This window comes from Dermacentor variabilis, chromosome 11 (genome assembly GCF_050947875.1).
Source record: "Dermacentor variabilis isolate Ectoservices chromosome 11, ASM5094787v1, whole genome shotgun sequence".
Classification (NCBI taxonomy): Eukaryota; Metazoa; Arthropoda; class Arachnida; order Ixodida; family Ixodidae; genus Dermacentor; species Dermacentor variabilis.
This window is the reverse complement of record NC_134578.1, coordinates 51,607,063-51,623,062: the sequence shown is the minus strand read 5'-3', so window position 1 is coordinate 51,623,062 and position 16,000 is coordinate 51,607,063. Positions and strand designations below refer to the sequence as shown.

The window sequence follows — 16,000 nt, the reverse complement described above, 5'->3', positions numbered from 1 at the left end:
TTTTGAGATGACAGCCCACGGACGAACGTCACGAAACAAAACACCGACATCGCGTGCCTTTTATGTTGAATCTTCTCAGACTGAAATATTACAAGTCCGAAGCGATAACCTGAACATTATGTAAGTTTTTTGGCGTGGCTGTGAAGTACCTCCAGGATCGGCCCACGCAAGAGGTTGCATTTCTACCAGAGAGATCGCCTTTGCGCATAGCATTCGCCGACCACCCTTCCCAGTAAACATTATATTTACATAAGCTTCACTTGCCGGGAGGCTTGAGAAGCAGTCGGGAACGCTTTGAATGCTATCGCTTTCCACTCCTGAAGGCGAAGCTTCTTCCATATTTTCAAGCTTCTTCCAAGGCGAGAGTTCGGATTAGCCAAGGTCTAATTAATGACTGTTGACTGTAGTTCAACACAGGAAAGCTTCCGCCGCCAGTAGCTTTTCGATAAAGGTACAAGGATGGCGGGTAATGTAAAAATTGGCTTCAACTCATTTAGCAAGGATGGTAATGTGTAACTGTAGTGTCAAATTAAGATATTTCGAAATTGTTTTCTAACTTTATTGATTTGACCTTTTCCACAATCAATATGAATATGTTGCGAAATGTTCTTTTTTTTTTTTCTCATTTTCCCAAACGACATTTTTGTTGGTCTCACAGTCCTGGAGTGATGATATATCTCTGGTTCTACTTATTCTAACACAGTAATTATTTTTTTAGTCGGACAGCTGGAGAGTGTAGTAGGCTACTAACATAAACAAGTAACATTACAGAAATTTTCAAAAGTAATAAACAATTTGTCCTGGGTGTTACTATGGAATTCTGAATTTCAAAGCTGGCCATGCTCTCTCTTGGTATAAAATTGGCTTAGAACATTATTTGTGCTGTTTTGCACTCTTTCTTCATTCCAAGCAATTTCTATATGTCAATCTTTACTAAACCATATATAGTTTAGTAAATAGCTCGCCTCCAAGCAAGCTGTGCAAGAAACTGAATTTTAAAAATTTCTTACAAGCTATTTACTCTGCAGGAAAACTGACTGCATTTCTTAAACTAGCATGTTCACCTACATAAGTTCAGCAAGTTTCATCAAAATGTAACCAGAAATAAGGAATAATTTTTGAAGTGCAGGGTCCCCCTTAATGTAGGCACAATGCAATGTCTTCACTTGGTCACAAGTCAAGAGCACAGGAGAGAATTTCTTCTATGAAAGCATGCTAGGAATGCTTTGTCTCCTTGATTTATCTTTTTTCCAAGGTGGGCTGCCTTAAGGCATAGTAAAAAAAAAAGCTTATAAAAATGAATGAAACCCCACACTGTTCACAAATGTCTAGTAAGGCTATGTCATGACTGTCATCTTGAATCCACATGGTCAGGTCAACATGCCAGTTCGGGCTTTTTTGCAAATCCCCCTGCCGTGTTAACTTTTGTGGCCAGCAGTGGAGTACATACTACAAAGGAGGGAAAGGGAAGAGGGGTATACTTCTGAGAAGGTATTAAGAGAGAGATATTCTTGAGCTTGAGTGCAAGAGACTGCCAGTTAGGGTGTGCAAATGCTAGAAATTTCGAATGCTGCTCAAGTAATTCCATTCGCTTTGAGTCTCAGTACTCAACTCAAGAACTTGCTATTTTCCATGTCTTGTCATATTTGATTGTGGCCGAAAATATAGGGCGACTTTACTGCTGGGGAAATGGGCTTGTGCACATAATCCCTAGGCTACTTCAAGTGCTTTGTTGTAAGTTAATCCGAATTTCTCACAACTTTCCACTTGTAAACTTCACGGCAATGCACATGTGTGATCATCTTTTAGTTGTGTTTCCCTTTTATATTTTACTTGCAACAGTATAAGTCATACTTAGTGTTTGCACTTGTCAAGCCCCTTGTCTGAAGCCTGCTGTGTGTCATGTGTCTAATGATACGAAACAGAAGTGGTAAAAGGCACAGAGATGCGTGCCGAGAATCTCGGAGGCAACAGACGAAGGGCATGCTAGGTGGCACCAGAATATTTTCACTGCAACAAACTCAGGGGAGCTTGAGCACAGTGTGTACAAGTATCTGTGCTTTCACAGCAAATGTTTGGCACCGTGTACCTGAAGTGGTGAGCCATGAGCGAAATCACAAACCGCAGTAGCAGCAGCAACGAAGTGACCTGAATGCGCTATCATGAGTTCTAGCTTTCAGTCACAGTTTTATGAGAATTAAGGGCATTTCATTTCTTCTTTTTTTACTTTTGCAAAGCAGAAGAATGCTTGCCATTTGATTTTATATTTGGAGCCTACATTTTTCGTATACATGTACTTGGTTATAAAATTTTATTGCGCAATAACTTCATGCATGTCAATTAAAAAAATTATCTGGGTATCCGCAGCACCAGTTTGGCACCAAGTGGGGGGAGTAGCAAGCTGAATAACACATACAGAATAGCAGCTGCAGCAGCAGATACAAACTGACAGAATAAAGCATAGTGTAGCAATTACAAATCTTGCCAATGACCAACAAATGCCGAAATTGACGTTTTGGGACACATATGGGAACCTTGTTCACAAAACACAAATAAGGCACATAAAAGTGAACTGCACTATTGAGCAACAAGAACAAGGGAAAGGACTTGCAGGACATGACAAGCATGATATTATATGCTTGTCAGTTGACTCAATTGAGTTGAATCAGTTGAGTGTTGCTCAACTGATCACACTGATCAACTGGCCACACCGAGTGCACTATGGCACTTGTACAAGTGCCATGTACGTGTCCTTTCTGTTGCTGCTCTTAATTGTCGATTGGTAACACTTCTCACTTCCACAGGTACAACCAGGTGGCCCCAACCTTAGCATTTCTGGAATAAAGCACACAAAGTGCAAAATTGAAGTTCATAAATGAAAAAAATTACTGCCCCTTCCAGTGCGCGAAGATAGCCAAACAGGAAGCTGTGCCATTTTCATTGAGTGTTACACCATGCCTGTCAAACTTTGCAAGCAGTCTATATTGTAAATCTTTTGTTTCACCATTCTTTCCCCTCATTTTCACTTCTGCATGCTTCGCTTGGTGATCTTCCTTTAGGAGTGCTTTCTTTTTGCGGTTCTCCCGGTGTTTCCTTTCTTTATTTTTTTTTTGCACATGGGGGTTTGTGTCTGTGTTTTGCCATGCTTTCTTTTCGCGAGCAAGTTGCTTCACCCCGTTGTCTTCCCATAGTTGTAGCTGGGATGGAATGTGCGGAACCACTAATTCAAAGCTCCATATATCGGGCGCAAGGCCCACCACTGGAGATTCGGGCACTGAAATCGTTCTGACGATTGCTTGGATTGGTTTGACGATTGACGTCTTTGTGTTTCTTAATGAGGTTACACACACGTTCGGCTGCAAGGGAGAGGATGACGTCAGTGACAGTATGCCAGCAGTGTGCCATTCTCACTTGCATTTGATGTCTCGACTTTGCTCGGTGGCGTGGTTAGCAGCATCTGCCCGGCATTGGGTCTTGCGATCCTTCAAAATTAAATCTGTTCGTCACGTAATACAGTGAATGGCTCATGCTCCCTTGAGCAATGGCTCATAACCCCGTAAATGCGGCCTTCCCATTACAAAGACAGAAGTGAAATTTTATGCTGGAATGATGAGTGGCAACGGAGCCAGCTCTGGAAGAAGACGACGATGACGATGAATGCAACAGCAGTGGCAGTAGCGCGTTCGTGCGGTAGTGCCGAGGGGCGCCAACGAGCCAGCTGAGGAAGAAGATGACAACGCTCGATCCATTGCTGATGATGACAGTTTTTGTGAACCCCTACAATGGCACAGGGTCCACATAAACAGCTTCGCTGTAAAATATCTGGTGCAACATAGTAGATACAAAAGGACAAAATAAAGCACATAACATATGATAAAATGTATTGAAGACAAAGAGGCACACTTGGCATCAGGTGCAAGAAAAGAAGAAGACGAAGGTGCAGTAAAGAAGGCATTCGGGGTGACGGCCCCTTGTCTACTTGTCTCTTCATTGCAATAGCGTCGTCAATGGGAAATCAATTTTTTTTTTATTTAATGCATATTGGGCATAGTGTGTGCTGTAGCAGAGACTGTGCACCTAAAGACGCTTGCAGAGGCTTTAGCTGCAGCTTTGCTGGACAAACTGATCACACCAAAGACATTACTACTGTTTGTGCCTCACAGACAAACAGCTCCGTACAATACTTGTGCATGAGCAGGTTCGTGCTGCAACAATGTTTGTGAGAGAGAAAGGTGAAGGCAAGTACATTGTCAGTAAAGAGAAAAAAGAGAGTCTGAAGAAAGCCTTTGGCAGCTGCATGACATGCATCCTTCAAAAGGAATGTGCCGCTGCATCCTTGGACAACATCACCAAGTACAGGCACATTCATAGACATTATTGATCATCTTATCTCATAAAAAAAAATTAAGCACTTCCAATTGGTCTTTAGGCGGGAGCTGACAGTCCTTAACCGCTATAGCCAGGAAAGCTTACATTTTCAGGCATTATGCAGGCATTTTACCTATCATTTCCTGCTGTGTTGAATGATGACCTATAGAACTGAAAATGTTAGGCATATTGTTAAGTGATAGGAAGATGGCTGTATATTGAATTGGAGACCAAATGCAGGTAAAAGGTATTTTATATAAGTTGAGATTAAGATGTGGTGCATTTGGGCTGGTCATGTATTGTCGTGACCAAGTAACCACGGTGGTCAATGAAAGAAGGGGTGCCATAGGATGGGGGGTGCAGTAGGTAGCAGCAGACGACTAGATAAACAGATGTGATTAACAAATTCGCAGCCACAGGATGAAGTCAGATTACAGAGGACATGGGTAGCTCAGAGAATGCTAGATGAGAGCTTGACTGAATGAGATGAACATCAGGGAGTGGGATTTCATGAGCTGCACATTTGACCTAGCCTAAGTTGAAAAGTGAGAGAGAGGGATGACACGGGAAAGGCAGTGACATTAACAGGAAGAGAAGCTCGATTCTGATTTGCTGCCCAATACTGGGGGAAGGGTAAATGGGGAAAGTAACACAGAATAGCAAAGAAAGAAAGCGAACATGCATAAAGATAGAGGGGGTGGGGAACGTCTGGGAGAATCATAGTCTCTCTAATAGGCCACTGAAACGTAACAACTTCAATAGCACCTTGACTGACTTCTGGTGTGGCAATCTCACGGGCCGGCGTTCCAGGATTGTCTGCCCCAAAAGCAACCGATCGTGAGCGACAACTGCCTGTGTGTGCTGTAGCGAGGACATCGGCAAAGAACTTCTTCGATAGTTTCATCGCTGCCACAGTCATCACAAACAGGCTGAAAATTGAAAAAGTGCTTGTGGTAAAAGGATTAACTAAACTTATCTTCTCACTGGCTTTATTGACCTATCTTGCTGTAAAGCTCATTTTGGACTAATTGTTGTTATGTACGTAGTTGGTATTAATGCCATTATGATTGCGTTTTTCTGCAGATTACTGACATTTTGGGAACCTTGGATAACAGCCAATAAACCATTTATGGCAATAGCATATACGAGAGACCTGTTAAATACAATTGCACCTAATCTGCTCTACATTGTTATTAGATGAGTGCTTTCTGTAAATAATCTGCTGCACATAGTCTTGTGAGTATACAGTACCCACGCTTCGTCATCACAGGATTGCAGTTAATTTGTGGCCTTACCAGTTAGCTCACCTATAACTCGGTCAGGCATGCTTTATTATAATTGGCACGTACTTATAATGTCAATGATATCATTTCCATTTTGTTCAAACGAGTATTGTTCAAACGAGTCTAAACATTTCACGCTTAGGTCGACCTCCTCAACTACATGTGCGAACACCTAATGCACTATCTAAAGGTCCTTTCATTCTCTCTTTCTTTCTGTCTTTTTCCTTTCTTTCTTCCATTCTTTGTCGCTCTTTCTTTCGTTTCTTCTTTCATATGCAGCCATTGCATCTTTGCTTGCTTATGGGGGTATGAGCCATTCCTGATGTTGATATTTTTCTTCCTTTCCTTGGTTCTTTTTTTCTGTCATGTCTTCATTCATATTCAGTCATTGCATCTTTGATTGCTTACGGGGTATGAGCCATAGCTGATGATGATATTTTTTGTACCACTTGTCAACTTTCTTTTGTATCGCTGGACCAGAAGCTGCCTTTTTCGGGTATGAGCCATTGCAACGTACGAGCCTCTTATAGCCTTTCACCTTAAAACAAATAGATGTTGCCCTTTCCAATCGGCGTTTCTTCAATACGAATGAAGAATTCATATTTTCATTTGCTGGTTAACTAATGGTTATACCGCCATTCACTCCTGACAAGTTTATTATTATAATCTCATGGTTATTGAACTAGGGCCTTCGAACACATGCGACAGTGCATATTTTTGTTGTTTCCATAGATGATCAATTGACGGGATTCGAACAATATGTGCGACACTTCTGAGGAATTCACACGCAGGTTGAACTGATCCGCTGTGCGTACAGCCGACCCGACCCACATATCGCGAATCGACCCTCCCTCCCACAGATGTCTTCCAGAAGAGACGCGCTATTATCCATTGTTCGAAAGTCCGCGCGGAAAAGTTCAAACAGGCGCGTGTGTTTGCTCCCTGCATAGCGGTATACGCGCTAACGTGACAAAACAATCAAATCCAGCCATGGCGCCGCTTGCAAAGGCAATTCGAAAGCCCCGGTCGCTTTTTTGCTAACGCCAAGTAAAAGGGGCATGCGAAGTGGGAGAGGCCGATGAAACAGCGCGCATGTTTTACTCCCACAACGCGTCATGGTGCACGTTGACGCAACGCCGCGAGCACGCCGTCGCATGCCAAGGTTTCTAAACATTGGTGAGACCACTCTACGTAACAAAAACATACTACTTCGCTTAAATAATATTTTAAGCTCAACAAATGCTTACGGCATCTAAGAGAATTAAAGCAACTGTTTTTTTAAATGTTTATTATTAAAAATTAGCAAAATGGTTTGTTTATGTGTTGATAGGTGGCGCAATAAGCTGTGTGCGCGTTAGTTGGACTTGATATTTTGGTGAATGTTGCAACGGCGCATTTGGAATTCACTTTGACGTTTGAACGTGGGCAAGCCAGCCGTTGAGCGACGGCGCACGTTGCGTCGTCCAACCGCGTCCCCTGTCGTCGTCGCTGGCAACACTGGGCTCGGGAGGGTCTTCCCCCGCCTTCTCTCCCACCCTTCCTTCCGCTCCTTTTTTTGGTTGTGATTGCTTGACAGGTGCAGTCGTCGGGGCGTGCGTTATGCGCGAGTCGCCGACGCGAGCTGCTACAACAACGCCAGTGGGAGAGCGTCGGTGGAGAAGCATGGCGCACTGCTCGCGCCCATGTGTGTGTAAACAAGGCGCCCAGCGCGACGGCTTCCCAGAGAGCTGAGAAGCAACCCCGCGTGCGGTGCGCGCGCCCGACGACGTATGTAGTACGTAGCAGCGCGGTTGCGTGGTGGTGGTGTGCTGTGTTGACCACAGTGGAGCAGGAGCGGAGCGGCGTGCGACCAACCACCAGCGCGACGTAGCGCAGCGCGTACCAAAGCTCGCGCTGCGGGGCTCTTTTTTCGCGGAACCCGCCCGCTTTCCCCAGCGAGTTCTTTTCGTCGCTCGTTTCGTTTTATACCCTCCCTCGATCCATCGCCAAACTTTGTGCTCGCGCTTCGCGATCCCAAATGGTAATCGACGGCCGCCGTGCTGCGCCGCGCACTGTGGTTAGCACCAGTCGTGCCCGTTGTGGCGTCTTCGCCAGCAGTCGTAGTGGTCATCGGACATGGAAACCGCGAACGGCAACAGCAACGGCGTTCGCGTCGATACGACGGCCGTGTTTTTGGACGTGTTCGGCGAACGGACCGAGTTCTCGACGTTCGACGAGTTCAGCGAGCTGTTTGTGCGCTTCGAGAAGAAGTCGCGCTACATCTTCCGCGTGAAGAACTCGAGCAGCGTCGAGGCCGAGAACCGACGCAGGAAGGACAAGATCGACGCTGCCATCAAGTACTCGGGCCTGGTGCTGTGCTGCGTCAACTGCGGCGACGCCAGCAAGACCCTCAAGAGGGTCCAGGAAGGGTGAGTTGTGCCCAGGACGCGCGAAACGCATTCCGCGGCGCTTTTTCTTGTTCGCGTTTCGCGCGCCGCTTATTGCGGATACCCGAAGCAAAGCGATTCCGGTTTGCGTCACAGGGCGTGTGTGTGTTGCGCGCGCGCGCTCGCGAGCTGCCGCGTGTTGCGTAATGTTTACGGGCTTGGCTGCTTCGCGAGGCGCAGTAGATAGCAGCGCCCGAGCAGGAAGTGTGTGCTGCGATTGCGTTTTGCTGCAGGGATAGTAGCTTCGTGTTTTGCCTGCGCACCGCCCGTAGAGGAAAAGAAATGCATTAAAAGAAATGTACGACGTTGCGCAAGAGATCCCGCGTGCAGTTCCGGAGTCCGCGTATACTGAGGCCTTCGTCGCGCACGTGAGAGAATCGACGCGCACTGCGTCGTTGCCGAGCTCACGCGTGCGTGTGTGTGTCTCGGTTTTGGGCGATGATCGACGCGCCCGGGGGCTGTTTTTGTTGTCGCTATTTCTCGCTTCTCTCGGTGCAGTCAACTGCTCGATCGTTGACCGTTCAGGCCCGGGCCTGCGAACTAAATAAGCCCGCACTGCGAGACCTTTCTGCGAGTTTTTTTTTTTTTTAAAGTCTCCCCGGAGTTGATGGTGGCCTTGTTTCTTTCTTTATGTTTTTTTGAATGCGCTTTTCTGCTTCTCGGAAGGGCGTTGCTGCTTGTTTTTGTGCGTTTTTCGTTATTCATTGGCCGGGCACCCCCCTCCTGATCCCTCTTTAAAGAAGGGCAAAGGAGCGAAGCGGAACTTGCAGCGCCTGGAGCTCAGCGAAGCTGTTCTTGGCGGTGCCTCGCGTGCTTTGGAATGCGCGTTTGTTGCGAAACGCCGCCGTGCTGGGGGCTGACTCAGTAGCACGTGGAAAACGCGCTGGCGCGGCCCTGTTCCGCGTTTTTTTTCTCTCTTCGCCGCTCGCGCTTCTTTTTTGTCCGTTGTTTCCTGGCGCACGTTTTTTATGTCTCCGTGTCCCGAAATTGTGACCGCACGGCCATCACCGCGATGTCAGCTGTGTGCGGCGAATGTCATGGTCATGGCTACGCGGGCGAGCGGCGCGGGACCTTGGATAGCGCGCTGCCATCACCGGGCGTAAGCGAGTGCCGATTTATATCGCGACAACTGGGGGGAGACGCTCGCTCAACCCGACGCGCGAGTGCATGCGCTGGGGAACGCGGAAACAAAAGATGGCGCTCGCCGCGACCACGTGGTTTGCGCGCATGGCCCTGCACGCGGTGCTGTGCATTTCTCGCGTCCCAACTTTTCTTTTTTTTTTTTTTTTGTAGTGCGTTGTAGCTGCAGTAACAATTGTGACTGAAGACCTTCACTACGCCGCGGAAGTCGTACAACGGTGGCGCGCATTCAATTTACAAATTTGTTTTCAAAGTGATGAACTAGCGAGTAGAGAAAAAAAAAAAGAAAGAAATACAGTGCGCGGCAGCTATGTTGCAGTTTGCCAGTTTGTTTTTGTCGAGCAGTTTTCGCTTGCGAAACGACAATGGTAACCTTTGTCGTTTCTCCCCCTGCGAATGTCAATCCAGCTGCATATTTCTTCTACGTGTTTTTGTGCCGAGTTCCCGCAAGTCGCATTTTTGTTGAACTGATCTTCTTGCCAGCGCATTCCTATTCCTTTTTTTTTTTTAATCCCTTTTTTTTTTCATTCTCACTCAAGCTCTTATCAGCGACTTCCTTACAATACTTCGCTGATGTCAGTGCTGCCATGATAAATACATTACGCACAATAAAGTTCATTTTGCTGCCTTTTTTAACAGACACGTCACTTGATTGTCTGTAAAAAAAATGTCATTGCGTCAAAGAAGTTTGTTTGTACCATTCCATCTTTTCACGACTGCATATCTAGAAAATGAGTTATTTTTAATTGCAATCCTACCTTTCTAGCTGGGACAGTGTAGCTGGCTCGTAGCATGGACTTCTATCTCTTTCAGATATCTTCTCTTTTTCTGTGCTGTCATTCATTACTTTTGTCCCAGACCTAAAGCAAATACTACACTTGATTGCGCTTTATGATAAATTTCCAATTCTTGGTAAATTTCCATTGAGCACATCTGGTTTCTTATTGTGGCTCTGCCTGCAAAAAACATGTGTAAACTAATAATAATAATATATTTATATATTAGGGGTGCATGAATATTCGAAGTTTCAAATACGCACAGGATGCTATGCGCAAACTATTTGTATTGGAAAAGGAACTACTTGGCACTTTTTTAAAGTAACCTAATATTTTGCAACAACCGTATGTTTTGTTCTCCATCTGCTGAATAAGGTATCGCATATTATCAGGAGCAGATGACGACAAAGGTTTTCGGAGCAATGCAGAAGCAAAATTACTAATGTGAGCTTTGTTTTCCCGTTTTGTAATGGAAATTTCCTACATGACGACCTCTGACTTTTGCTTCTAGAGTGTCATTTAGTGTCTGTAACAGTCTAGTCATGTAGCAGTTTTATCTTCTACGTCACAACCTGTGATGTTTCCTTTGGAACTGGCCTTTTACACGTGTCTGTGGCACACAGGTCCTTCAGCACCTTTCCTCTTTTTCCACCCACAGTTACTTGTGACCTTTTTTTTTAGGGGGGGAGGGGGACAACCACTTATTTAGCGTTTTTGGAAAGCTACTCATACAGCAGTCATTCGTGTTCAGAAAGCTTGAGACCAGGCTCTGTGAGAGACTATTTGTATAGCTTTTTTTTTTCATGATGATTAGCGATCTATTTAAACCTAATCTTCTGTCTCTCGTAGTTAGCTGTCTTTATTGCACTAGTCAGTACAGGAGCGGTGCATAATTATACTGAAGTAATTATTTCTACTGTAAATATATGCATTAGTGCTTGAATATTCGATATTCTATTTAATATTTGATACTCACTATTGGTATTCAATTTGTTTTAGAAAAAGTTGATATTTGCCCACCTCTCTATACATAATATTGAATGAATGTTGCACTGTAACTCGAAACATGCGGAAGCCCTCACGTGATGGACTTGATGGGGAAAAGTTTGTTTATTGTTTACTCATCACGTCCTTCTCTCTTGGTTAGAAGCAATGTCGATTGTTAATCTCCTTGTTGTAGTAACAGCAGCATTCATTTTGTGCAGGGTAGTGCACAAAGCACAGGATGTGTGTGTCAGCCTCTTTTAATTGCCTCCTCTTTAAGGTGAAAAAATAGTAGGTGAATATTGACTACATGCAGTGAGTGATAGAGCCTGCCGGATTGCATGTGTATAATAGCAATTGAACATGACGTATTTCGGGCATCGGCAGTCCAAGTTATTTCACATCTCCTTTTCTTTTTCTGGCTTAGCATTGCAGCTCAAACCATAGTTAACGAAATTTCTTTTAGCAGGACTTATGGTTTTGCTGACTGTTTGCAGCATTGCAAAGCTGCTGCTCGCATAGCGGAAATGGTAGGACGTTTCTCACAATGTCACACTTGTACAAAACATGATGCGCGTATTTCCCGTGTTGAGGTACATTTTTCATGGTCATATATACAGACTTGCATGTTGTTTGAGATCGACACGCATTAGTTTCATTTAAAAGCAGTCTAGCGGATTAGCATAGAAATAAGTCAAACAGGTTTCTCTGTCGCTTTTTTAATTTCTACCGTTAAAATATTCATCGTAACGTGCCCTGTTTGTCTGCCGTGGCCTTGACTACGTGTTCCAATGCTGCTTAGCATTTGTGATGTCACTACCCAGCTCGTGGTGGCAACGAGCTCTGCCCTTTTTTATCACCCACCCGTCTGCACGATAGATCTTGGCACAGCTAGCAGCGGCAGCCCGATTCAAATATTTTTTTTCCTTGCTCCAGCGGTGAGAACGAGCAGTGGTCCTTCCGTACTTTCCGCGTGGCGCTAGCATGCTACCGCTGCTAGGCCTAACTAACCACAGTCCCGATAAACCGTGTGCGCGCTAGGAAAGCCCTGCAAAAAGGGACCGATTGCAACAGGATTCAAATGGTCGGGTCAACAGGAAACCAAGAGGCAGCGCGGCGTGTGGTTGACTTCAGAGCTGGCGTGGGGGGGGGGGGGGGGTGGAGGTGTAGGGGTGACGAGGCGAGCGACCAACCACTTTCTCAGTGCGAGTGCGCAAAGAAGAAGCTGTGAGGAATAAGTAAGCAGGTGCGCGTATGCGAGAGAGCAGACGCCGCATTTTAATCGTGCCTTCTTGGCACACGCCGCCTCTCTGGCAGTCCCGAGGAACTTGGCACGCTTGCAAGGAGTGGACGGGCACGCTTCTCGAGGTGTAACCTTGAGGCTGGATTCAATTGCTGCTTGTAAAAGGCACAAGGAAGGAGTGCGAGGGTGCCACTGGGAAAAAGAAAGGCAAATCGTTATTTTCTTGGTCCTACTCAGCGATGGGAGAGGGTGTTGGGAGCAGGGTCAGGGTTTTTTTTTTGCCTTCTGCTCACCTGTTGGCTTTCCTACCTTCATCGTAGCCAGGGTGTTTCCCCAGGACAAAATGACACAGTGGAAGAGGAAGAGGGTGTGTAGTTTTCTTGAATGCAAAGGCATTGCTGTCAGTAAAAAGTGTCCCGAGGCTTTTCTTTTTCTTCTTTGTTATTTTTCTTGGCCAAGGAGAACCTCTACTTCCCATGGAAAGTGACAGCAGTTTGTTCTGGCTTGTCTTCTCTGTCCAGCCTTCTTTGCAGCCTGCTATAGACCTTGAAAACTGCCGGAAAAAGAGAGAAAGAGGGACTGGTAAACAAGTCCTTAATTGGCTGTTGGTTTAGTTAGTTCAGCAGCTAGTCTTGCTCAAGGTTTCTAAACTTCAGCTAAAATAGGTTCACTGGTGACAGCAGCAACTCCGAGGCGATTTTTTTTGTGTGCATGTGTGTCGAAGGAACACAGAATTGTGCAAAAGGCACCCGTTCTTTATTTGCACCACTCTGCAAGGCACAAATGAAAAAAAAAAAAAAAAGGTGACGCAAGACATGTTTGTTGTTTGGCACAAGCTCAACTCCTGCAGAGTGCTTAAAAGAACTGGGATACAAAGTGAAAGTCGCAAACACGGAAGTCATTGCAAGAAAAATAAAAAGAGAATGAAAAGAATGGAGAACCTGAATCTTAAATTCCGAGCACTGCCTTTCTTTTTACCATAGGCACCGTTGCAATGAGCTCTGTAAAAGGTTGTAGCGTGAAGCAACAGTCGCCGTACTAGTCATCCGCCTGCGGCGGCGGCGACACTGGAGGAATAATAAGCGATGACCCACAGCAAGCCGCCGCACTTGGCGAAACCCCCCCCCCCCCCCTCCGGGATGGTTGTTTCAGGAAGCTGGCAGGAGAAGCAGTTGTTTTTGTTGCGTGCCAGGAGAGAGAAAAAAGTGAAAGGAGCGTTAGCGATAAGGGGCGGCGATGCGGGCACGCTTGCACTTCCTTGTGTGTTGCAATGCCTTCCTGCTGTGCTCGAAGGTCTTGGTCAGGGATACGAAAATGACGGTGGCGAGGAGCGTTGCGTGCTCAGGTCGAGGAGAAGCAGAAAGAAAGAGCGGAATAGGCTGGCTGCTTTGTAGGCCAGTCGTCCGTGTTCTTGGCTGCGGGAGAGATATTTGCCCTCTTGAGGGCAGATATCTGGAGAAAGTGTGGAAATCGCCGGCCTCTGCAGCGGAATGCTGGGGCTGCCTTAGTACACCAGAAAACCGGGAAGCGTGCGTGTGTGTGCCGGGGATATCTTATCTTTGCGCACATTTTACGCTCACTATCTTTGAGGAGTTCATAAGCCTTGTTCGGCTGCTTGAACAATCGTGGCCGAATGAGGCGCCCATGGGACAGTTTGGTTGTGAACATTAAAATGGGGAAGATTTCCGGTAATGAGGTCAAGTAATGGTGAGTTATAGGATCGACACTGAGCTACGCGATTCGAGTTGATTCGGTTATTATTTTGACCATCTGAATCGGTTGGGTGTTTGTGCGTGCACTTATCTCTACGCCATCCACTTTTTTTGTTAGTGTGGCGTGGCGTGTGCCAGCACAACAAGCAGTTTCTGGAGAAAATTCTTATTATGTGCTGAGCAATTTTTAAACGTGACTCGCCTCTCACTGAGTCTTCGTTGTGTGGTCATGCAGGTAGTGACAAATTCTTTTTATGTCTGACTGAAAGGATTTTGGAGGGTTGAGCGACATCATTGTGCAAATAATGAAGGCAATTTCAAGGTATTTTAATAGATACGCTAGAGCTTTTTGACTGGTGAGTGTATTGGTTATGCACCGAGCAATATTTACGAATTGAATTTTTTTAAGTGCTTTAAAGAAAATTGAATATCTAGCATACAAAAAGAAGCGCGCCTGAGTGCTTCAGTGTGTAAAAAAGGTGGTATTTCTCTCATTTTTCCAAGTAGCAGTCGCTGATGTCAACAAATTATCAAAAACTAGAAGTTTAACTGCTTAGTATTGCAGTTATCAAAGTTTGTTACATGACAGTTTCTCCTCTTTTTTTTTTATTGCCAGAAAATACATCCAATAGTAGTCAGCCTGCATAAGCGACATGTTTGTTCAGCACTGATCTGTCTGAGCCAAATGCAGAAAATCCTTAAGGGTAGAATGTTCAATCAGAAGTAAAGCACATGTCTGAAAGATACTTAGTTTGTAAAGCAACTAAAATGAATAAGAAGGAGCAGTGTTCGTATGATTTACAAAAAGACATTTTCTACCTGCATACACTGAGTCACTGTGTGGCTGTGTTGTTAGTTTTGTACATGTGTGCGTCCTGTTGAAGGCAAGATTGATTAGGCATAACAAGTTACTGTAGAGACACTGCATTCCACCTGTATGAAGGCAGAAACAGTCAGAGTGATGCAGGCAGACAACTTTCTGTTCTGTAAACATGTCGAGAAGTCGAATAGCTCACCAATGTACACTCTGTTACAAGACAGCATGTATTTATTTTTTTGTTACCATACATGTACATTGCAGAAGTGGACGTCAGCCAACTGGCAACATGTATCACAAAAAGGCTTTGATTTCAAAACACATGGGTTGCTGATGTGGCTCTGGTTTGACTGGCTTCAATTTATTCGTGAATGCTCTGCCAGCCTGTGATGAAGCAGCGTTGGAATGAGTGGAGCGCGTGGTTGGTGTAGCACTAAATGGTGATTAGTACACAAATCTTCGAGGCTGCTCGTTTGCAAACACCTCAGTTTCGAGAAGCTTTGCAGGAACCCAAGTACGCATTTAAAAATATTTTTCTCTATGTGGGAAGAAAGTTGCGGCTCGAGGGAGCGCTGTAGCACAGAACTGTTCCGACTGTAATGGCAATGAGAGAACTGCAGCAAATTTATGCAGTGGCCCAGTTTGTTGAGGTTCCATCAGAAGATCGTTTAAGATGTTTCCGGAGGGCTATGTATGTGGGAGCGAAGAAATCTTTCTGCTTAGTGTCCATTGAACTGTTTTCAATGAAGTTTCAATTGAAAGGAGAAAAGCGAAATCTGCCAACTGTTCAGAGCAGACTTTTTATTCAGGCCTTTGATATCCTTAAAAAATTTGCCGAAAATTATAGTAAGCAAAGGGGGGAAAAAAAAATCCGCCTCAGTTCCACCCTGTAAAAGTTGACGTACAGCTAAGCTGTCGCCGACGTTAGACCAGTGCTATAACCCGAGATGACATTAGGCAACTTTAGACAAGCACCACCACCGTAAGCGCCCACGAATCAAGGACAGATACATTGTGTGCACACGTATGTCACGCACGCACGTATGCGGAAATGCAGCATACATCCTCATTCTTCTAGGCTCTCCGCCAAGTGCAAGCACCTTATTGAAATAATTGAACTTTTTCAAAGTAAATTGCGTCAGAAAATTCGTAAAGCATGACTTGCACACAAGCTGCAGACGTGATAGCTTTGGACTTTAATTCGAATATATGAGAAAACAATTCTCTAATGCAGAAGTTCAAAAGCAAAGC

At 45.2% G+C, this 16,000-nt stretch overlaps 1 protein-coding gene across 2 annotated transcripts in view; it reads left to right on the top strand.

The window, feature by feature from the left end:
* The first annotated feature begins 7,128 nt into the window (after positions 1-7,128).
* The window catches only part of LOC142564298 (uncharacterized), a 54,528-nt gene continuing 45,656 nt past the window's right edge, over positions 7,129-16,000 (top strand). Inside the window, exon 1 of one of the 2 annotated variants that reach the window (XM_075675247.1) lies at positions 7,129-8,059. In XM_075675247.1, coding sequence (XP_075531362.1) covers positions 7,767-8,059 — 293 coding nt within the window. In that variant the 5' untranslated portion in view covers positions 7,129-7,766. The remainder of the gene's footprint in view (positions 8,060-16,000) is intronic. The other variant, XM_075675248.1, reaches the window with a different exon arrangement.